This window comes from Eschrichtius robustus, chromosome 16 (genome assembly GCF_028021215.1).
Source record: "Eschrichtius robustus isolate mEscRob2 chromosome 16, mEscRob2.pri, whole genome shotgun sequence".
Taxonomy (NCBI): Eukaryota; Metazoa; Chordata; class Mammalia; order Artiodactyla; family Eschrichtiidae; genus Eschrichtius; species Eschrichtius robustus.
The window spans coordinates 78,666,669-78,691,617 of record NC_090839.1 but is presented as its reverse complement, the minus strand read 5'-3'; the positions used below and the strand labels follow the sequence as shown (position 1 = coordinate 78,691,617).

At 39.8% G+C, this 24,949-nt stretch overlaps 1 protein-coding gene and 1 non-coding gene across 4 annotated transcripts in view; one reads left to right on the top strand and one right to left on the bottom strand.

Moving 5' to 3' along the window:
- Window positions 1-24,949, bottom strand: part of LOC137778715 (S-adenosyl-L-methionine-dependent tRNA 4-demethylwyosine synthase TYW1) — a 206,782-nt gene that overhangs the window by 174,031 nt on the left and 7,802 nt on the right. For all 3 annotated transcript variants that reach the window (XM_068565973.1, XM_068565972.1, XM_068565971.1), the window contains exons 5-7: window positions 23,310-23,504; window positions 21,463-21,750; window positions 14,667-14,786 (exon numbers count right to left, since the gene is read on the bottom strand). In XM_068565973.1, coding sequence (XP_068422074.1) covers window positions 14,667-14,786; window positions 21,463-21,750; window positions 23,310-23,504 — 603 coding nt within the window. The remainder of the gene's footprint in view (window positions 1-14,666; window positions 14,787-21,462; window positions 21,751-23,309; window positions 23,505-24,949) is intronic.
- On the top strand, window positions 2,573-2,644 carry TRNAD-GUC (transfer RNA aspartic acid (anticodon GUC)). Its single transcript has one exon. It is a non-coding gene; the product is annotated as a tRNA-Asp (tRNA).

Sequence of the window (24,949 nt, the reverse complement as noted above, 5' to 3'; positions counted from 1 at the left end):
GCGCGTACTGCTTCCTCTGCGGTAACAACCAAGGCAATTAATGTGATGTAGAATGATGAACATGCAGAAAGCAGCTCAGGAACCTGCGTGGATGGACCCCAAAGAAAATGCTCCCCAGAGATACAAAAAAGAAGAGCCAAGCGGTAATAACATCCATCACTGAATTGTAGTATACTGTCTCCAATATCAAATGAACACACAGGACACATATGGAAACCCTGCTGTAACCTAAAAATAATGAAAAACAAAAAACGGGGCGGTTATTTTCATGCTGTACTGAAGTTGGAAATGTATTTTTTTTTTCCCTAGATCTGATGATTTTATGAGTGATTTCTATGAGAAACCTGAAATATCATAAGCCAGCTGCTTAAAGTTCATAAAGTCCAAAATCATTTCATTTCAAAAAATAATTTACACGGACGTCCAAATTTTTCCTTAGTGCTTTTTCTCCAGTGCCCTCTAATGGACATAAGAGGAAAAAGGAAAAGGGAAAAAATGGACCCGCAAACTATTCCAAACTCTTACAGTGCCTGTGAAATTTGCTGAAAGTAGATCTTGTGTGTTCTCAGTGCGCACGCACGCGCGCGCACACACACACACACACACACAATGTTAGTGATATGAAGTGGGGATGTGTGGGCTATGGTTAAGCATTGTACACACATATCAAACGTCACATTATACACCCTAAAAAAAAATCACATTGTACAACCCAAGTATATAAAATTTTATTTGTCAATCATACCTCAATGAAGTTGGAAAAAAAAAATTATCCCAAACTCCTCACCCACTACAAATAAAGCTATAAATATCTTCTCTTAAACTTGGTAGATCCAGAAATCTACCTAAATCAGGCATCTCATGCACTGAAATCTATCCCATTTCAAGACAGTTTCACCTTTTAAAATTACTCAGATTTTTATTAAGAGTCATAAAATTATATATTTGCTTTGACCCAGTATCTCAACTTGGAGAAAATATAAACCACGAAAATATCAATATTCTCTTTTAAGTAAAAAAGGTCTCAGACCAGTGCTAATTACAACAGCAGAAAACCTGAAAACAGACTAAACGACCAACTCTAGCAGAATGCGTAAGCAAATTTAAAATGCCTAAGCATATTTCCTTCTCATTTCAATCTGTCAGGCTCTCAGAGACTGTAATGCATTTTCACGCACAGTTCTCATCTGACTCACAACAACGCTGTGAGGAAGGCAGAGGTTATGGTCCACGTTTCTCAGACATGGGGATTAAGGCCAGAGAAGATTAAGCTTTGCCCTAAGAGCGCCAAGTTACAAACTGGCTGGCGCAGGCCCTGAACCTACATCCCACAAACCTGTCATTCTTAACAGCTCCTCTGCCAGGGCTTCTAAAATACAAGAGCTACTAAAAATGACAGCAACAACACCAACACACAGACGTATTAGGAAATAAGTAACAAAATGCCGCAACAGGAACAATCATAATTTTAAATTCGGAAAATAATTTTGGATTCTATAGTTTAGTTTTACACTCATAGAGTGTACTCATAGAGTATTGTACTCATAGAGTATTTCGGGGTTATGATCTCTACAAAAGGAACCAAATATCCCGATATAAGAACGGGCATAGGACAGTGTGTAGTAAAGAATTTGGCCTTGCCCAAAGAGAAGTCTGGCCTTTCCCCAGTTCCTGGAAAGTAACCTCTAACCCCCTGGAACTTCCTGAGTGTTGGGAGTACCTTTATTCACGGTGGGCCCTTCAGAGGCACTTGACAGTTTACGCTATTAGGGTGACTCACGCCAAGTTTTGGGGGTGCTGTGCTGTACGCTGGATTCAACCCCGTGGGCAATCAATCAATCGGGCATGCCTACATAATGAAGCCCCCATAAAACCTCTGGACACCGAAGCTCAGGTGAGCTTCCCAGGTTGGCGACGCTCCACGTGTCATGTCACACATCCGTGCTGAGAGGGCAGCACGTCCTGAGGACGATGAACGAATGCTTCCCAGACTCTGCTCTATGCATCTCCTCCTTTGGCTGGTTCTTCTGTACCCTTTCCTAGCAATGAACCGTAATCATGAGGGTGACAGCTTTCAGTGAGTTCTGTGAGCCTTTGAGGCAAATGACTGAATCTGAGGGAGATTTTTACAGACCCCCCCCAAACTTGCAGTTGGTGTCAGAAGTGAAAGCAGTCTCGGGAACTGTGCCCTCAGACTTTGTAGTCTGTCTAACTCCAGGTAGACAGAAAGAGATGCTTCACAGGAAAAAAATACATTCAATCTCACTCAAAATTAAAGAAATGCAAATTATTCTTTTTTAAGGTTATTATTTTTCACCTTTCAGGTTGGTAAGATTTAAAAGATTGAGAACACCTGGGGGTTGGCAAGGGTATAGAGAAACAGGCATTCTCATCTCTCTCTTATGCAGTAAGAAGAAATAAAAATGTTTTCAGCTTTTTACAGGGCAATTTAGAAATATCATCAAAATTATAAAATTCTCTTTGATCCAGAAATTTAAATTTTACAAATTTACTCAAGATAAATTTATCAGTCATGAAAAGTATAAGAGCAAGAGTGTTCATTATAGGGAGTTCCCTGGTGGCCTAGTGGTTAGGATTCAGCGCTGTCATTGCTGTGGCCCAGGTTCAATCCCTGGTCAGGGAACTCCCACGAGCCACGTGGCACAACCAAAAAAAAAAAGAAAAAAAAAAACGTACAATTCAGGAATTAAAATAGGTTTAAAAAAAAAAAAAAGAGTGCTCATTATAGAAATCAGAAAACACCTAAATGTTAATCAACAAGAGTCAAATAACTATGGGACATAATTGTGGACTACTACATAAACATTAAAATTAACTAGGCAGATATCTATCACAGGGCTGGAAAGCTGTCATGTTCAATGGAAAAAAGTAGTCTGTAGACTTGGAGTACAAAATTATTCCATCTGTGTAGCCCAAAAAACGAAGTTATACCAAAATGCAGGTGTGTTTGTAAAGGCAGTAAAATACCTGGAAGAACAGTGTCAAAGTGTAAACTGCAGTTACCTGCGAAAGTACATTTAGGAAGAATAGGGACAGGGGACTGTATTCTTCGAGTTCTTTAAACATATGTAAACAGGGTATTAAATTAAATGAAACTCCAAAGAGAGGGTCAGATCAAGTTATAAATTTTCAAAGGATGGGACTTCCCTGGTGGTCCAGTGGTTAAGACTCTGCGCTTCCAATGCAGGGGGCATGGGTTCGATCCCTGGTCAGGGAACCAAGATCCCACATGCCATGCAGCACGGCCAAAAGATAAATTGAAAAAAAAAAAAAAAAATTTAAATTTTCAAAGGAAATATCTGAGAACAAGTTTAAGAACTTGAAAAGTGCCTCCCTGACATCAAGGATATGAAAGGGTAGAGAGTATGGAGATAACAAGAGAGGATTTTTGAGGATTTCTTCAGAGAATGTTAGAAAGGTATTTTGAGCTCCTTCATGTGCCTCAAATGAAGAGATGTTTGGGGGTGGAGGGCTGTGTTCTCACCTCAAACCCCAGGAACCTCAAAGAAGCCGCTATGTATCCCCTGCACTCAGACTGGTGAATGACTCCTGCCCGGGAAATCCAGAGGGCAGAAGGCCTGACTAGTTGCTTTAGCAAGTGAGCACTGCTGCTGGAGAGGAATCGGCCTGTGCTCCCAGAATAAAGAACTCAGGAGCATTCCCTTGGGAGCGGGGTAGGGGTGGGGGAGATCTTCGATCCTGGCCCACTGGGCAACCAGAGAGGAGAACAGACGAAAGACCTCAAAAGAGGGGAAACCAGAGGTACAGGGCTCCGAGGATGGAGTGAGGACCATCAGAAGCACACTTCTCAGAGTAAATGTGCTCAGTGCAAGGTGCCAGGTCCGGAGACACCCATGGACAGTGTCTCCAAAGGAGCACTAAACACGCTGCCTGGAAGAAGAGTCAAGTTTAAACACCTGACAATGAGACAGCACAAAGTCCTCTTGTGACAGTGCCAAGTAAGAACTTTCCCACTCCTCTTTATCTCCTGCTTCCCCCATCCACGCCCCAAACCCTAAGGAGATATTATAAAATAGCTACTAGCAAATACGCCAGAGAGCAGACAATAAGGAGGGGAGAAGTTTCACTTTGAATTAAACTGGAAACTTTGACTTCGTTTATTTAGTATTACTTAGTATTACAGAGGACTGGACATTCTACCGCCAAATTAAGACTTTGTACCTTAAAGTGCCTGTCATACTTTATGACCAAAAATGACCAGAAAAGTCATGGAGTCCATCAGAGTTTTCATCCCAAGACAGGGGAAGGGGTCCCCCTCCCATGCAGGTTGAAAAAGGACAGTAAAACTCAAAACAAAGCAGCTTTTATGATAACTTCCCAAAAGTAATCCTTGTTGTAACATAGACTATGCCAGTATTGATTACTTTAGAAAGATTTTTCTGTAAGATTTTTTAAATAAGGTTATAAAGACTGTCTGAAGAATATGATAAATATTTTTATAATAAAATAGAGATTTAGGGACTTCCTTGGTGGCACAGTGGTTAGGAATCTGCCTGCCAGTGCAGGGGACATGGGTTTGAGCCCTGGTCCAGGAGGATCCCACATGCCGTGGAGCAACTAAACCCGTGCACCACAGCGACTCAGCCTGCGCTCTAGAGCCAGCGAGCCACAACTACTGAGCCCGCGTGCCACAACTACTGAAGTCCGTGCACCTAGAGCTCCTGCTCCACAACAAGCAAAGCCACCGCAATGAGAAGCCCGCGCACCGCAACGAAGAGTAGCCCGCGCTCTCTGAAACTAGAGAAAGCCTGCACACAGCAACGAAGACCCAATGCAGCCATAAATAAATTAATTAATTTCTAAAAAAAATAGAAATTTAGGTGCATGTGAAATAAAATTTAAATAAATATTCCAATATTTATTTAATTACTAATAGTGATTTTTTCTGAGGAGATGGAATTACTGGTAGGTTTTTGCCCTTTCTCTATTTTCCAAATTTTCATTATTACAAGTTTGTTAATTTATAGTGAAAAAAAATTTTTTTAATTTAATTTTTTTGGGCTGAGCCACTCAGCTTGTGGGATCTTAGTCCCCCAACCAGGGATCGAACCCACGCCCCCTGCAATGGAAGCACAGAGTCTAAACCACTAGACAGCCAGGGAAGTCCCTATAGTGAAAAAAATTTTAACTAGTCAAAATTAAATAAAAAATCGTTAAATTTGTTTCCTTAAATTACCATTTGCTATCGTATGAGTCTACCCAGAGTAAAATTAGAAGGTCTTCATGTTTTACAGATATAATAAGTACTCAAGACTTTTATATAATTCAAAACTAGTTATTCACCAACTAGTCCTATCAAAAAATGGTATTCTCATATGGCAATATCATAAATAATTCATAATCCAGTTGATACTAGTTTTTTTGTTTTATTTTGTTTTGTGGGCCTCTTATTTTGTTTTATTTTGTTTTCTGGGCATGGGAAAATAGTTCCCCTGACACTCTTTATCTTGAAAACTTCAGAAAAGTTGAACGGTACAGTGAAGACCCACGTTCCCTTCACCTAGATTCACTACTTTTGCTTGATCAATATCTATCTATAAACACACACACACACACAAACACTTGTAATACACATGTATGTATGTGTGTGTTATGTATAAAAACAAAATTTTGCTGAACCACTTGAAAGTATGTTGCAGACACCACAGCCCTCACCCTTAAACTACTGCAAAATTCATCTCCAAGAAAAAGATATGAACCTACAGAACTACAACACCATTATTACAATTTGAAAAATTAACATAAATCTAATATTACCTAATAGAAAATTCAATTCAAATGTCCTCAAATGTCCAGACAATGGTCTTTTCTCTCCGATTCAAGATCAAAGTTTATACAATGCATTTGTTTATATTTCATTAGTCTTTTAAAATCTTAGAACAGTACCCACCCCACGTTTTATTGTTGTTGTTACTGTCTACAACATAGACTCTTTAAAGAGCCTGGCCTGTTGTCTCCTAGACTGCCCCATGTTCTGGATTTGTCTGATTGTTTCCTCATTAGATTCAGGTTAAACTTTTCTGACACAAAATTGCATAGATGATGTCGCATACACCTTGCTACACATCATATCAGGAGGTACATAAGGTCAAGTTGTAACATAAATGATGATGTTAAATTTGATTCTTTGTAAAGGTACATTTTTCCCTTTATGCTTAGTAAATAATCTATGGGGGACTTTTTTTTCCCCACTGATTTATTTATTTTTGGCACGTCTAAGTGGTTTAGTTCCTGGCATGATGTTTTGAGACTATGTCAATATCTGTTCCTCAAATACATTTCACCTAATCCTTGCTTAAATCAATTATTACACTAGGGACTGCAAACAGGTAATTTCCTAATTCTATCATGCCTTCTTTATTTATAATCTGGAAACCTTCTGTAAAGACTTCCTCCTTACAAGAGACACGGAAGGACACTACATAATGATCAAGGGATCAATCCAAGAAGAAGATATAACAATTATAAACATATATGCACCCAACATAGGAGCACCTCAATACATAAGGCAACAGCTAACAGCTATAAAAGAGGAAATCGACAGTAACACAATAATAGTGGGGGAATTTAACACCTCACTTACACCAATGGACAGATCATCCAAAATGAAAATAAATAAGGAAACAGAAGCTTTAAACGACACAACAGACCAGATAGATTTCATTGATATTTATAGGACATTCCATCCAAAAACAGCAGATTACAATTTCTTCTCACGTGCGCACGGAACATTCTCCAGGATAGATCACATCTTGGGTCACAAATCAAGCCTCAGTAAATTTAAGAAAATTGAAATCGTATCAAGCCTCTTTTCTGACCACAACGCTATGAGATTAGAAATGAATTACAGGGGAAAAAATGTAAAAAAGACAAACACATGGAGGCTAAACAATACGTTACTAAATAACCAAGAGATCACTGAAGAAATCAAAGAGGAAATCAAAAAATACCTAGAGAAAAATGACGATGAAAACACGATGATCCAAAACCTATGGGATGCAGCAAAAGCAGTTCTAAGAGGAAAGTTTATAGCAATACAAGGCTACCTCAAGAAACAAGAAAAACCTCAAATAAACAATCTAACCTTACACCTAAAGGAACTAGAAAAAGAAGAACAAACAAAACCGAAAGTGAGCAGAAGGAAAGAAATACAGATCAGAGCAGAAATAAATGAAAGAGAAACAAAACAATAGCAAAGATCAATACAACTAAAAGCTGGTTCTTTGAGAAGATAAACAAAATTGATAAACCATTAGCTAGAAATGAAAAAGGAGAAGTTACACCAGACACCACAGAAATATAAAGCATCCTAAGAGACTACTACAAGCAACTCTATGCCAATAAAATGGACAACCTGGAAGAAATGGACAAATTCTTAGAAAGGTATAACCTTCCAAGACTGAACCAGGAAGAAATAGAAAACATGAACAGACCAATCACAAGTAATGAAATTGAAACTGTGATTAAAAATCTTCCAACAAACAAAAGTCCAGGACCAGCTGGCTTCACAGGTGAATTCTATCAAACATTTAGAGAAGAGCTAACATCCATCCTTCTCAAACTCTTCCAAAAAATTGCAGAGGAAGGAACACTCCCAAAGTCATTCTATGGGGCCACCATCACCCTGATACCAAAACCAGACAAAGATACTACAAAAAAAGAAAATTACAGACCAACATCACTGATGAATATAGATGCAAAAATCCTCAACAAAATACTAGCAAACAGAATCCAACAACACATTAAAAGGATCATACACCATGATCAAGTGGGATTTATCCCAAGGATGCAAGGATTCTTCAATATATGCAAATCAATCAATGTGATACACCATATCAACAAACTGAAGAATGAAAACCATATGATCATCTCAATACATGCAGAAAAAGCTTTTGACAAAATTCTACACCCATTTATGATAAAAACTCTCCAGAAAGTGGGCATACAGGGAGCCTACCTCAGCATAATAAAGGCCATATATGACAAACCCACAGCAAACATCATTCTCAATGGTAAAAAACTGAAAGCATTTCCTCTAAGAACAGGAACAAGACAAGGTTGTCCACTCTCGCCACTATTATTCAACATAGTTTTGGAAGTCCTAGCCACGGCAATCAGAGAAGAAAAAGAAATAAAAGGAATACAAATTGGAAAAGAAGAAGTAAAACTGCCACTGTTTGCAGATGACATGATACTATACATAGAGAATCCTAAAGATGCCACCAGAAAACTACTAGAGCTAATCAATGAATTTGGTAAAGTTGCAGGATACAAAATTAATGCACAGAAATCTCTTGCATTCCTATACACTAATGATGAAAAATCTGAAAGAGAAATTAAGGAAACACTCCCATTTACCATTGCAACAAAAAGAATAAAATACCTAGGAATAAACCCACCTAGGGAGACAAAAGACCTGTATGCAGAAAACTATAAGACACTGATAAAAGAAATTAAAGATGATACAAACAGATAGAGAGATATACCATGTTCTTGGATTGGAAGACTCAATATTGTGAAAATGACTATACTACCCAAAGCAATCTACAGATTCAATGCAATCCCTGTCAAATTACCAATGGCATTTTTTACGGAACTAGAACAAAAAATCTTTAAATTTGTATGGAGACACAAAAGACCCTGAATAGCCAAAGCAGTCTTGAGGGGAAAAAAAAGGAGCTGGAGGAATCAGACTCCCTGACTTCAGGCTATACTATAAAGCTACAGTAATCAGGACAATATGGTACTGGCACAAAAACAGAAACATAGATCAATGGAACAAGATAGAAAGCCCAGAGATAAACCCACCCACCTATGGCCAACTAATCTATGACAAAGGAGGCAAGGATATACAATGGAGAAAAGACAGTCTCTTCAATAAGTGGTGCTGGGAAAACTGGACAGCTACATGTAAAAGAATGAAATGAGAACACTCCCTAACACCATACACAAAAATAAACTCAAAATGGAGTAGAGATCTAAATGTAAGACCAGACACTATAAACCTCTTAAAGGAAAACCTAGGAAGAACACTCTTTGACATAACTCACAGCAAGATCTTTTTTGATCCACCTCCTAGAGTAATGGAAATAAAAACAAAAATAAACAAATGGGACCTAATGAAACTTCAAAGCTTTTGCACAGCAAAGGAAACCATAAACAAGACGAAAAGACAACCCTCAGAATGGGAGAAAATATTTGCAAACGAATCAACGGACAAAAGATTAATCGCCAAAATATATAAACAGGTCATGCAGTTCAATATTAAAAAAACAAATAACCCAATCCAAAAATGGGCAGAAGACCTAAATTAAGATATTTCTCCAAAGAAGACATCCAGATGGCCTAGAAGCACATGAAAAGCTGCTCAACATCACTAATTATTAGAGCAATGCAAATCAAAACTACAATGAGGTGTCACCTCACACCAGTAGGAATGGGTATCATCAGAAAATCTACAAACAACAAATGCTGGAGAGGGTGTGGAGAAAAGGGAACCCTCTTGCACTGTTGGTGGGAATGTAAATTGATACAGCCACTATGGAGAACAGTATGGAGGTTCCTTAAAAAACTAAAAATAGAACTACCATATGACCCAGCAATCCCACTACTGGGCATATACCCTGAGAAAACCATAATTCATAAAGAGTCATGTACCACAATGTTCACTGCAGCTCTATTTACAATAGCCAGGACATGGAAGCAACCTAAGTGTCCACTGACAGATGAATGGATAAAGAAGATGTGGCACATATATACAATGGAATATTACTCAGCCATAAAAAGAAACGAAATTGAGTTATTTGTAGTGAGGTAGATGGACCTAGAGTCTGTCATACAGATTGAAGAAAGTCAGAAAGAGAAAAACAAATACTGTATGCTAACACATGTATATGGAATCTAAAAAGAAAAAAAAAGGTTCTGAAAAACCTAGGGGCAGGACAGGAATAAAGATGCAGACGTAGAGAATGGACTTGAGCACACGGGGAGGGGGAAGGGTAAGCTGGGACAAAATGAGAGAGTGGCATGGACATATATACACTACCAAATGTAAAACAGATAGCTAGTGGGAAGCAGCCACATAACACAGGGAGATCAGCTTGGTGCTTTGTGACCACCTAGGGGGTGTGATAGGCAGGGTGGGAGGGAGATGCAAGAGGGAGGATATATGGGGATATATGTATATGTATAGCTGATTCACTTTATTATACAGCAGAAACTAACACACCATTGTAAAGCAATTATAGTCCAATAAAGATGTTAAAAAGAAAAAAAAAAGTCCAAAAAAAAAAATAAGACTTTCTCCTGTGCCTCCCTTTTTTTTTTTTTTGAGTAGCACAAGGATTGATTTTTTTTTTTATCTGATGTAATATAATCCATTATGTTCATTGTATAATCATTATATTGAGTTTTGATGTTCAAACTGCCCCATATTTGGCCTGTGGGAAACTCCTCAAGCTGGTTCCTATATCCTTTAGACACTGAGGACCTACCTACTCGACAAGATGTCCCAGGCTCATCTGTTACATTCCCTTCCCCAACTTGGAATCAGCCATTTCTTCAAGGAGCCCTAGTTCCTTTTAGTAGGGGAATGACTTTAGAAAACAAGATCTGAGTGCTTACTCTGTTTGTTTCTAGGTCTGTGGAATAATAAAGAATACATCTGGTCTTTGTCCCTAGCTCCTGGCACAGAGCTTCAAAAAACCCTGGCATTTCCTAAAGAGACAGAAGTGTCTTTGTTATGCTAATGAGGTGACTCACAGTGGGCCCCTAGATAGCTTCAGGAAGAGAGCTGGTCACCAGAAGACAATCACATAATGCAACTTTGGGCCAGCTGGATATCCAGGGACATGAGGGGTATGGGAGGTTGGCTGGAGATTGAGTTCAAACACCTGGCCAATGATCTAATTAATCATGCCTACATAATGAAACCCCAATAAAAATTCTGGATGCTAAAGCTCAGTAGAGGGCTTCCCTGGTGGCGCAGTGGTTAAGAATCCACCTGCCAACCCAGGGGACACGGGTTCGAGCCCTGGTCCAGGAAGATCCCACATGCTATGGAGCAACTAAGCCTGTGCACCACAACAACTGAGCCAGCGCTCTGGAGCCCGCAAGCCACTACTGAGCCCATGTGCCACAACTACTGAAGCCCACGTGCCACAACTACTGAAGCCCGCACGCCTAGAGCCCATACTCCGCAACAAGAGAAGCCACTGAAATGAGAAGCCCGTGCACCGCAACGAAGACCCAACACAGCCAAAAATAAATAAATAAATAAATAAATTTATAAAGTAAAAAATAAAGCTCAGTAGAGCTTCCTAGGTGGTGAACACATTGATGGGGTGGGAGGGTGATGTGCCCAGATTCCACGAGGAGGGGGCACAGAAACTCTGGGTCTCTTCCCCAAACCCTCCACTCTCAGATCTTCCCCTATGCTTCCTTTCCATTTGGTGGTTTCTGATTTGTATCCTTCACTACAAAACTGTAACCATAAGTCCCTGACTTATAATGGTTCGATGTTGCGAAAGCGATACAAATTTAGTAGACACCTTACTTCGAATTTTGAATTTTGATCTTCTCCCAGGCTAGCCACATGCAGTACAATACACTCTTGTGATGCCAGCAAGCCAAGGCTCCCAGTCAGCCACACAATCACAAAGGAGCATAAACAACCAATACACTCAAAACCATTCTGTACCCATATAACCACTCTTTCACTTTCAGTACGCTATTCAATAAATTACATGAAACATTCAACACTTTATTATAAAATAGGCTTTATGTTAGATGATTCTGCCCAAATGTAGGCTAATTTAAGTGTTCTGAGTATGTTTAAGGTAGGTTAGGCTAAGCTTTGTTTGATATTTGCTAGGTTAGGTGTATTAAATATGTTTTTGACTCACAAAACTTTCAACTTAAAATGGGTTTATTGGGACATAACACCATTGTAAATCAAGGGAGATTTGTACAGTGCTTTCAGTGAGTTCTGAGTCATCCTAGCAAATTATCCAACGTGAGGGGATCGGACATGAGAACCCCCATACTTATGGCCAGTTGGTCGGAAGTCCAAGTGGACCCTTAGACTTACAGCTACCACTGAAGTGGGGACAGTCTTGCACAGGACTATCCCCTAAACCTGTGGGGTCTGACACTAACTCCAGGTAGTGCCAGAACTGAATTGAACTGCAGGTCATTTGAATTAACTGGGTGTTAGCTGGTGTCAGAATATGACAGGTCCTTTTCACAAACACGGCCACAAAATATTATTTATACGCGCACACACTTAAATTATAAATTTGCAAATATAACATGACAATAAACGTACATTTTTTAAAATCTTAAGTTCATACCAGCCTCCAAATCATACCACCTGGAAATCACATTAATGCATATGGATCTACTTTATTATTCTTCACAGCTGTACAACAACATTATACTGTGTGGGTACATCATGCTTTTTTCAGCCAGTATCCAACAGCTGTTGTTATACTTGCTGCAAGGCATAACCTTGTGCAGATGCTGCTTTGTATTTGTGAAGGTGTATCTTCAAGTCAAATTTATACATCTCGGCCTGCTGGGTCACGCGTAAATGCGTGTGAATTCGGTAAAGACTGCCAAAAGCCCCTGCACACGGGTATTACCATTCTGGACTCCCACCAGAAAGGTATGGATGCCTGTTTCCACAGAGCCTCACCAACTGTGCCTTGTCCAACTTTTGCATTTCTGCTACTTTTCTAGGTGAGAAACGTATATCAGTGTACTTTTAATTTGCATGCCCTTTATTATGAGTGAATTTGAGGATTTTTTCATATGTTTAACGTCTATTTGTAGAGCTTTTTCTGAGACTCGCCTATTCATGTGTTTTTCCTATTTTTTTCTATTAAAGTCTTTTTTTTGCATTCAATTTTTAAGAGTGCTGTGTATGGTAGAAAAATTAACTCCTTCTTTATAGCATAAGGGGCAAATATTTTCCCTCACTTTATCAGTTGTCTTTTGATTTTGTTTACAGCCACGTGAATTTTTTTAAAAATCACTGACATTCACTGTTTTATTGTTTCCAGATTTCAGATAATATACAAAATATTTCTTCAAGTTTTAAATGATGCATCTAATTCTATTATTTACATAATTATCAACACTTATATCTCTGATTGGAGATCTAACTCAGATTGGAGTTTATCCTGATGTATGTATGAGGTTCAGAGCCAACTTATCTTTTCACGAGTAGCTAGTCAGTTGTCAACATCATTTATCTTAAAAGTATATCTTCCCCCTGGGGAAAAGAGGCACCCCTTTATCACATATGAAATTCTGTATATTCTTGGATCTATTCCTGGAATTTTATTCTGTTGCATTGGTCTGTCTGTCTCATCGGGAGCCACTACCACAGTGTCAGTTACAGATGCCTTGTAGTAAGTTTAAATACCTGGTAGGGCTAGGCTTTCTCATTATGACTTTTGCCAAAGTTTCCCTAACTACCCTTGCATGTTTATTTTTCCACATGAATCAACCAGTCTAGCTCCAAAAAAAAATACCTTACTGGAATTTTAATGGGATTGCATCAAATGTATGTATTAACTTGAAAGAACTGACAGCATTACAATACTGAGTCACTATATCTAAAAACGAGGAAGGTCTTGTCATTTGTTCAAGGCACTTTTACATCTTCCAGAAATGTTTTAAAGTCTTCCTCGTAGAGATTTAAGATTATTTCTTCAGAAGTGTATCCCTATGTGTGTGTTTATTTTTTATTTTTTTATTTTTTATTTTATTTATTTTTTTATTTTATTTTTATTTTTTATGTAGCTGCTGTAAATGGGGTCCTCTCCCACCACAGCTTCTAACTGGTTATTATCTGGGAATATAAAGGGTACTGACTTTTTACCTTACTATGGCCTGCTGCCTTACTGAACTGTTTCATTTGAGTTTGTGTTAATTTTATCATAGGTTTCCCTGGATTCTTCCACAGTTCGCTTCTTTTGTTTCTAAGACTTATGCATTCGATACATTTTTACCTTAGGATATTCTCATTTCCCAAAACTCACACATAAATTGAGACTTTATATTTTTATATTATTGTATATATAATGTTATTTCCATTTTAGATCATTAGACTCTGCATAAAATCCTACTACACCGTACATTCTTTTACTCTTCGAGTAACTAAGACAATGACAACCTAGATGAACATTTCCTAGATTCCTAGGGCCTCCACCTAAGCTGACCTCAACACCCACAGACCACCGTGCCATCCCTAAGCCCAACACCACTCGGTCTACCACAGGGAGGCACTTTTACATGAGGGTTCCACTGGGAATCTCAACACCAATCTCATCATGCTGCTCATCCTGTCATCTTCAGCCACAACACTGAGGAAAGTCCCTCTAACCATCTACCCTTTCCTCAGTTATGTCTGTTCTACTACGAGCTCATTTCCACAGGGCTGAGAAAGATTTTCACACAACTCATGTTAAAATGGCCAAAAAAAGTATAAAACTCTCAAAACAGGAGACAAAGAAATAAAACTGTCCAATTATGAGCTCAGATGGACTATGCACCAATACAGATGCTAGATGTCAACCAACTGTAGGATCCCAGCTCACCATTTCCCAAAATTACAGTACCTTTTCTTTCTTCATACGATCCATAATCTTGCCGAGGTCTTCAACATCAATGACAGATTTTAGACTCTGATGGTCCTCAGTACCAGACTCTTCCTCACTGGTGCTCCCAAAGGGCTCTTCCTGTTGGAACATCAATGCTTCAGAAATACACTGTGCAAAGTGTCTAATATTCTTTCCCAGACTATAAGTTCACTGGATGGACTTGAGATATTTTAGGCTAGAGGCCAGCCAGCCTCAGGCCAAATCTAAAGGAGCCCATCATTTACACATTATCTATGGCTACTTTCTTAATATGGCAGAGCTGATAGCTACAACAGAAACAATATGGCCTACAAAGCTGCAGTGGAACCACGGAGTCTTAACCACTAGACTGCCAGGGAAGTCCCTACATTTTAAAAGCATAATTTTAAATGTATTATGGAGTTGGCAAAAACGTAAGGAATCCAAAGAGGACAAATATGAACTAAAAAGGCGAATCCTAGGAGGTAAGTGACACATGGAGCTGAGAGTATCTGCTGAATCTGTGGAACCTATTTTGACAGCAGGACAGGACAAGGGAAGAGCAGGTAAAGTTGAAGGGACGATACTAGGAGGAAATTCTTACACAGGAGACCAGAGTCAAAGCTGGGGACCCCACAAGGCTGCATCCTTGGTGTAAAGATAAACTAGAAAAAATGTTCTGTACAAGCAGAGAAAGCAAGAAAAACAGGCACAGAATTTGGGGGGAAGAACAGAGCAAAGAATAGCTGGTTAGAGGGATTTTATTTGGAGGTTTTAAGGTTTGTAGGAGGGGTGAAGAAAGATAATATAATACAAACTCAGAACCAAATTAAACTTGGGTTCCACTCTTAACTAGAAGACAATGGATCACGCATTCCATTTTCTGAAAGAAAATGACTCCCATCTAGAATTCTACACGCAGCCAAAGCATCAATCAACTGTGAAGATGGGATAAAGACTCACAGATATGAAAAGTCTGAAAATCCACCTTTAAAACACCCTTTCTCAAAGAGCTACTGGAGAATGTGCTCCAAAAAACAAGAGTCAGTAGAGAGATAAGAAGATATGAGACACAAGAATTAGGGAACCCAAGAAGCTGGCGAGAGGAAGGCTGTGGATGGAAGACACAGGACTTCAGCTGCAGCAAGGCTTCGAGGGCAGCCACGCCACAGTGGAGCAGAAGGAGAGGGCACGCGAGAAGCCACCAAGAATCAGTAACAACTACAGAATACTGAAAAACAACTTTCAGTTCTGATAGTTCTAGAATTAGTGATGGTTATAGAGAAATCAAAACATATGTAGCAACAGGGGGCTTCCCTGGTGGCACAGTGGTTAAGAAGCCGCCTGCCAATGCAGGGGACACGGGTTCGAGCCCTGGTCCACGAAGATCCCACATGCTGCAGAGCAACTAAGCCCATGCGCCACAACTACTGAGCCTGTGCTCTAAAGCCCGTGAGCCACAACTACTGAGCCTGCGCGCCACAACTACTGAAGCCCATGCACCTGGAGCCCATGCTCCGTAACAAGAGAAGCCACCGCAATGAGAAGCCCGCGCACCACAACGAAGAGTAGCCCCCACTCGCCACAGCTAGAGAAAGCCTGTGCGTGGCAACGAAGACCCAACACAGCCAAAAATACAATATAAATAAATTTATTTTTAAAAATGCAGCAATAATCTTAAGGAGAATAAGTGTATAAGAATGAAAATATAATAATCTAGTATATAGGGCAGATATGAATATGCACACAGTTACAATAATGACAATGAATAATGGTCCAACCAGAAAGTGTGATACAACCATACAAGAGAATAAGAGGAAGGGAAGTGATGCTGTGTGTGTGTGTGTGTGTGTGTGATTTTGAAATTTTTAAAAATCAATAGCAGGAAGGGACTATTATTTAAGAATATAAATGAAAAAGGTAAAAGAATTAAAAGTGGCTGCCTTGGGAAAATAAGAATTAGATAGAAATAGACAAGGAAGTACAGTTTTTAATTATAAGCCTCTAAGTACTATTTGAAGTCTTATATGTACAAGTGTTACTTTTGATTTTAAAAACATTTTTTAACTTAAATTTTTTAAATGTTAAAAACTATGAGTGGTATCAGCAAAAACGCCAGAGTAGGTAACTCTAAGGGCTTGTTCCCCCACAGACACACCTAAAAATTAAGCAAAAACCAACAGATGTCATTCTGTCAGAACTCTGAGAATTAGTCAAAGGCTTACAAAAACCAAGTAAACACGGAACCAAGAAAAAGGAAAATTAAAGTCAGATATATAGGTTAAATACAAAAGTCAGTATTACTGTAATTTTTGTTTATAATTCCTTTTTCCCTATATGATTTAAAAGACAAATGCATAAAATAACTAAAAATCCATGTTAATGGGCACACAACATGTAAACTCGTAATTTGTGACAACAGTAACATAGAGGGGATGGGACAGAGCTGAATAGGAGCACAGTTTTTGTATATAAAGGTGATATTAATTCAAATAGAGTGGTGTAAGTCAAAGAGGTTAACTGCACTCCCCAGGGTGACTACCAAAAAATAACTTAAAAATGTACAGATATGAAAATGAGAAAGGAATCAAATTGGTACACCACAAAAAAAAAACAATAAAACACAAAAGGCGGCAGTAATGGAAAAATTAAGGAACAAAAAGATGTAAAATATATAGAAAGTATAATTAAATGACAGAAGCGTTTGCTTATCAGTGATTATTATAAGTGAAAATGGGTTAAACTCTCCAATTAAAAGGCAGAGACAAGTAGAATGGATCAAAACAAAGAAGAAGAAAGGGAACCAACTCCACGTTGTCTACAAGAGACTCACATTAGCTCCAAAGATAAAAAGAGGTTGAAAGTCAAAGGATAGAAAAAGATATTCCAGGGAATTCACTGGCGGTCCAGTGGTTAGGACTCTGTGCTTCCACTGTAGGGGGCCTGGGTTTGATTCCTGGTTGGAGAACTATGATCCTGCAAGCCACGTGGCACAGCCCAAAAAAAAAACATAAAAAAAGGAAAGAAAAAGATATGCCATGCAAATAATAACCAAAAGAGAGCAAGGGTAGCTATACTAACCTCAGACAAAATAGACTTTAAGCCAAGAATTGTTACAAGAGACAAAGGATATTATATATTGATAAAAGTATTAGCCCACCAAGAAGACTTAATGATTATAAACATATATGGACCTAACAGAGCCCAAAATATATGAAGTAAAAATTGACAAACTGAAGGGAGAAAAGATAATTCTACAATAGTTGGAAACTTCAATACCCCACTTTCAATAATGGATAGAACAACTGGATAGAAGATCAATAAGGAAATAGAGGACTGGGACAACACTATAATCCACTAGACCTAATAGATATATACAGAACATTCCACTCAAAACCAGGAGACTACACATTTTTCTCAAGTGCACATGGAATATTCTCCAGGACAGGCCATACATTAGGCCACAAAAGATTAAAATCAACCAAAGTATCTTCTCTGATGACTGTGGAATTCAATAGCTTCTAAAGGAATAAAATACGTAAGAAAAAATTTAACCAAGGTAAAACACTTGGACACTGAAAACTCAAAATATTGCTGAAAGGAACTAAAGACCACATAAATAAATGGAAAGACAGCCCGTGTTCATGGACTGAAAGACTTTATACTGTTAGGATGACAATACTATTCAAAGTGATCTACAAACTCAATACACTCCCTATCAAAAGCCCAACAATGTGTTTTGCAGAAATGGAAAGACCGCTTCTCAAATTCATATGGAATTGCAAGAAATGGAAAGACCGCTTCTCAAATTCATATGGAATTGCAAGGAACCCAAAATAACCAAAACAACATTGAAAAAGAACAAAGTAGGAGGACTCCTGATGTCAAAACTTAACTACAAATCTACAGTGTGGTACTGACTTAAGGAGAGACATATAGATCAGTGGAACAGAATCCAGAAATAAACCCACACATCTGTGGACAATGGACTTTTGACAAGGGTGCTAAGTCCATTCAGTCGAGAAAGAATCGTCTTTTCAACAAATGGTGCCGGGAAAAATGGATCTACACATGCCAAAGAATAAAACTGGACCCTGACCTCACACCATACACAAACATAAACTCAAAATGAAGCAAAGACCTAAATATAAGAACTAAAACTATAATATTCTTAGAAGAAAACATAGAAATAACTCTTCATTACCTCGGATTTGGCAATGGATTCATATTATGACCCCTACAGCATGAGCAACAAAAGAAAATATGGACAAATTGATCTTCATGGAAATTAATAACTTTAGTGCATCAAAAGACATGACCAAGAAAGTGAAAAGGAAGTCTATATGGGAGGAAATATTTGCAAGTTATATATCTGGTAAGAGATAAACAACAAGGACCTACTGCATGGCACAGAGAACTATATTCAATATCTTGTAATAACTATAAGTGGAAAAGAATCTGAAAAAGAATATATATACACATATGTGTGTATATATATAAATATATGTGTGTGCGTATATAACTGAATCACTTTCCTGTACACCTGAAACTAACACAGCATTGTAAATCAACTATACTTCAATAAAAATTTTAAAAATTAAAAAAATAAACAAACAAAAACAAAAAAGCCCTCAAGGAGACATCACTTCACACTCACTAGAACGGCTACAATTAAGAAAAAAAAAAAAAGTGTTAACAAGGATGTGGAGAAATTGGAAGCCTTGTACATTGCTGGTAGGAATGCAAAAAGGTGCAGCCACTGGGGAAAACAGCTTGGTGGTTCCTCAAAATGTTAAACATAGAATTACCACAAGATCCAGCAATCCACTCCTAGGTATATACCCAAAAGAACTGAAAAGTTACTCAAACAAACACCTGTACGTGAATATCATAGCAGCACTATTCACAATAGCCAAAAGGTAGAAATAACCAGAATTCTCATCAACAGATAAACGGATCAACAATTCCATTCAATGGAATATTATTCAGCCATAAAAAGGAATGAAGTACTGACACATGCTACAACATGGATGAACCTTTTTTATGCTAAGTGAAAGAAGTCAGACAAAAAAGCTCACATATTAATGATTCCACTTGTATAAAATATCCAGAATAAGTAAATCCATAGAGACAGAAAGCAAAGTGGAGGTTGTCAGGGCTGAGGGGAAGGGAGTGAAGAGTGACTGCTTAATGGGTAAGGGGTTTTTTTTGAGGTGATGAAAAGGTATTGGAACTTGATACAGGCAGTGGTTACACAAAATTGGGAATGTACTAAATACCACTAGATTGTATGTATTTTAAAATGGTTAATTTTATGCTTTGCAAATTTTACCTCAAAATTTTTTTAAGTTTTTTAAAATGTTAGGAGCCAACTGGAGGGAAGATAAACAAATGAAAGCAAAAAGACTGGTTAGAAAAAGAGCAGAAAAATGAAACAGCAGCTGAAAGGCACAGAACAAAGGAAAGGCTTGTTTCTTATTTGCTTTCTGTGTTTGTTTAAACACAGGTGATTCCAGAGCACATTTATGTATTTCTGGGGACCACCTAGTAGAGAGAGAGAGATTAACAGTGCAGGGGAGAGACACACAATATATGAAGGAACAAAGTCCTTGATCCCAGAGCATGCACAGAGTGGGCTTGACAGGAACTAGACAGTTGGTCTCCGTGGCAGAAAAGACGGCAGGATTTGTAGACAGGGCGGGGAGGCTCTAAGAGAATTCTCTGTCGGCTTCCTATGAGAGCTGGAGGATGGGGTGGGGGAAAGAGAGCACTGAACAGTGGTCTCGGAGAGTGAGAGGATGCTGGAGACTGGGGGCAGTTCTGGCTGCACACCTGAGCCCCTGGTCACCAATCTGTGGTCAAAGAGAAGGCAGACAGGTTCCAACCTGGCTTGGGGCTTAGCCAACTGGGTTGGAAGAGGGAGTGGACGGCAAGGGAATTGAAGATGTTTTTAAGAGAACGAGTATAAAATTTAAAAACTGGGTAAAGACAGAAGTGAAGTAAGCAGTTAGCACTACCCTGTGAAAAAAAACATGGGGTCCAAAGAACTTTAAAGTAAGAGCACCAGAGAGAGCTCAGAGCTCAGGTCATAGGGACATGAAATGTCAGAGGTGAGCATGGAAGTGGGAGGCCGAGGTCACTGGAGAAAATGGTTCCTGGGGGTGTGAAGGCCAGGAAAGGGACAGGATAAATCATCTATGTGGATGGCTCAGCCACCAAGAGGAATGACAGGAACAACGGTGGCGAGAAAGACAGGGAGTCAGAATGTCAAGTTGTTCCCAAATGATGCAAGCGACCAGGTGGCCCAAAGACAACAGCAGTGATACAGCCTGATGTAACACGAGCTTCAAAGGCACTGGGGTATCTGAAGAAAGAGAAATTTTTAGAATGTGAGGGATGAAAGAGAGGAACCTGGGATGACTTGCAGCCTTCAAGTCTGAGTGATTAAAGGAGTCGTTAAATAAAAGAGATCGGGAGGAATATGTGGTTTGGGGATAAAAAGATATGAGCTCAGCCGGGACATACCCAACTTCTCCAGACCCGTTTCCTAACCTGCAAACTGGGGTAGAAACCTACTGGATTCCAGCAATGCAACAATTAAAGAACATATTTAGGAAAGCACCCAGCACAACATGGCTTATCCTAGGACCCCACTCTCTCTAGAACATCCCCACATGAGTTGCAGCTCTTCCTTCTAACCAGAGGCCAAGGAAAGAGCTTCCCAGGACAGAGGAGAGGTTCAGCACCTCCAAATGCAGGAGGAAAACAGGGAGACATGGACACGTGGGCTCCGTACCTCAGCGTCTCTCTGATGAAATCCCTCTTGAGCGTGAGACCCTGGCTCCATTGCCTCTGAGCCGTGCTGATTAGACTCGCACTTGCCTTTCTTGCAGTTGCCACCGCAGGGTTTTCTCTCGCCTTTACAGAGCGCCTGCAGCCGGGAGATGAACCTAGCCTTCCACGCTGTGAAGTCAGCCTCGATGCTGCCGTGTTTGCTTTTAACCACGTCGCAGTCACCCTCCCCTCGGGACATCACGCGATGGGCGCCGAGCATCCAGAGCCACTTGTCCACGTTCTTCCCCACCTGCAGGAGGAAGAGACAGGTGAGCTACAACAGTCCTCCAGATCAGAGGCTGGCAGCCTGCTCTGCGACAGCCTGGGGTTCCGCCGGGGTCCGGTCCCCGGCCGCTGCTAGGAAGGAGGAACTGCTCAGTCAAAAGGGCTTCAGGCCCTCCAGCCGTTGATACGTTCGGGTAAGATTCTGCAGATGATTTTTTTTTTTTTTTTTTAAATATAGGGACCGACAAATTCTTTTGTTAAACTAAGGGTTAGTACCTGATGAAGGATTTGAAAACTTGTCTTCTAAACCATGGTCAGAATGAAATCACTCAGTAGCAAAATCAGTTTCTTCTAAAATAAAGCCTCTGGGGCCAAAGACCATTAAACAACAAAGTACAAACGGAGCCCATTTGGCAAGACTCATGATTTCATAAGCCAGAAATGCATTTTATTACAGCATGAAGCACTTAAGCTGAGGCACAGGAGTTATCAAGAAGTACAATTAAGAGTTCAAAAACTTAACAGGCTTCCTAAGTGGCAAGACAGTAAACAAAATATTTACATATCTGAATTTTACCTTGTGTCTACTTCCTTTGAAAATATGGGGGGGGGGCAGGCATGGAGAATACACATCTTGATAGAACAGTTGGATGAAAACAACTTTTACAGAAAGATCTCCACCTTCATCTTTCCTCACATTCTACCAAAGATAGGTGAGCCGAGCTGTGCTCACATCTGGGGAGAGGGACACGTAAAAAAATTCTGATCACTTTTCAGAACCACTAAGAAATTGAGAGGCTCCACATTTTTCTTTTTTAAAGTATAGAGAATGCAAAGGAAAAGGAGCCAAGTTAATTTCACTCAGAAAAAAGGATCCAGGAGAATAAAAGAAAACAATTAATATTTTATTACATAAAGGGCAGTGAATGTTTTTCTTCTATTTCATTACTTTAAAAAGTAATGATTAGGGACTTCCCTGGTGGTACAGTGGTTAAGGCTCCGTGCTCCCGATACAGGGGGCCCGGGTTCGCTCCCTGGTCCGGGAATGAGATCCCACATGCATGCCGCAACTAAGGAGCCCACCTGCCACAACTAAGGAGCCCACCTGCCACAATTAAGACCCGGCACAAACAACTATAAATAAATAAAATTAAAAAAAAAAAAAAAGAAAAGTAATGATTAAAAGACAACAAGTTAACTGTGTGAAGAGTTAGTTTGGGCAGTAAAGGTCATTCCACAACAGAACAGGCAGTTTAGAAAGTCCAAAGAATCAGGGACCTTCCATCTACAAGGTCCTGCCTGGGGACAGGAGGCTAGACTCTGGTCATGAATACAAGCTGCTAAGACGCTAGACAATAGGAAGCATTTTCATTCATTTTATTCAATAAAAATTTACTAAGAGCCTCCTATACGGTAGCAATTCCCAGCGATAAAAAGAATAACACAAAAAGTTTATTAGTAAGTACCAAAGAGTGTGGATTGTCTCACATACACCCACATGTATGTACCTGTGTAGGTGATTTTTTTTTTTTCACTTAAGAGAATGTATCCCTACAATTCAACACATACCTACCTTGTACCTACCTTGTTGAAGTGGCTCACATACGCAGAATTTCCCAGGCCAAACACCGCATATCTCACACCCTTCAGGTACGTTTTGCCAAATCGAAAGTCATTGGCTGCTTCCTCTAGCCACCTGCAGAACCACTCCGCGCTCTCAGTCGGCTGACCGTCAGTGTAGGTAGCAACCAGGAAGGCACAGACATTTTTACTGGTAACCTAACCAACAAAGTCATTATTTCAGAAGAGTAGCCAAGATATAAAGTTATCTCAATGAAGAAAATCCTTTTTGAAGCGCTGACATTCATATCACACTAACATCTAAAGACAAAGAGTGCTTTTAGAAATGTTACTTATTTTCAAAAGAGAAAGGAAACAGGGCCAGGACCTTGCACAGGGGAGAAAACCCAGCCCCTTGCTCCTGCCAATACACCTCCTGGTGCCCTTCACCATATACTCCGTCCCATTTCCCAGACTATAAATTCCTATCAGCTCCTGCTTGCCATATTGGAAACAAAAGCCAAATCAGTCAGGAAGAAATACAGAAAGATCTCTAAAAAATTCCCTGAAAAATCAAAGCAATAAAACGTTAAATGTAAAGTGACTTAACACTTGGCACCATCATCTCCACGGGAAACAAAACACATCTTCAGTCCTGTAAGCCACAGTATTTCATCTGCTCAGGTGTTATCTTCACAGTTCCAAGTCAGGAGGTAAGTTATAAGTAATCCCTTACAAATAATTAAGTATCCAAGCTTGCTAATAATTTTAAACAAATAATTTAGAGAGGATTCAAGCTCACTCATTTGTACTCCAACGTTTCTTGGGGGAGAAAGAAATGCACATTTACAGCTAGAGGTTTATCCACTAAGAAGGGACTGGCAAATTACAGCCCGCAGGCCCAGTCCCACTCACTGCCTGTTTTTGTAAATAAAATTTTATTGGAACACAGCCACACTCACTCATTTACATCCTGTCTCTGGCTGTTTCGTGCCTCAAAGGCAGAACTCAGTAGCTGCGTGGCCCACAAAGCTGAAGATATTTACCATCTGGCCCTTTAAAGAAAAGGCCTGTCGATGCCTGTTCCAACTGCTTCTCCAACTTTAGCTGCTTCAGAATCACCTGGGGCACTTGTTAAAACACAGCCCCACATCCAGACTTTGATTCCGCGGGGCTGGGCTAGGACCTGAGACTCTGCATTTCTAACAAGTTCCCAGAAATGCTGATACTGTCGGTTCAAGGACCACGCTTGGAGAACCGCTGCTGTCAGGCCAACTTCCCTACCTGGGCATGGCTAGAGGAGGGGGCGGGGCATTCCTCAGGTGAAGAAATGAAGCTCTCACAGATATGACATTACGCCTGGAGGTCACACAGCCAGTTAAAGAGATTTCTCTAACTCCAAAACCCATACTGCTTCTGCCACCCAAGTGGCTCCTGACCTTTCAGCAGGCTTACACGTGGTTCACCTGCCCGGCACACGGCCATCAGTGACAACCCTCTTTGATTACGACAGTCATAGCAGGAGGGAACTTCCAACCACCCAAGCTTTCAGTCTAACACCCCAGAGGGACCGGCCCCGCATCATGCCCAAGTCAGCACGCCACCACACACTCAGCACCTGACTGACACTGAACGCTCAACCGACTGGAATCCTTTAGCGTGAA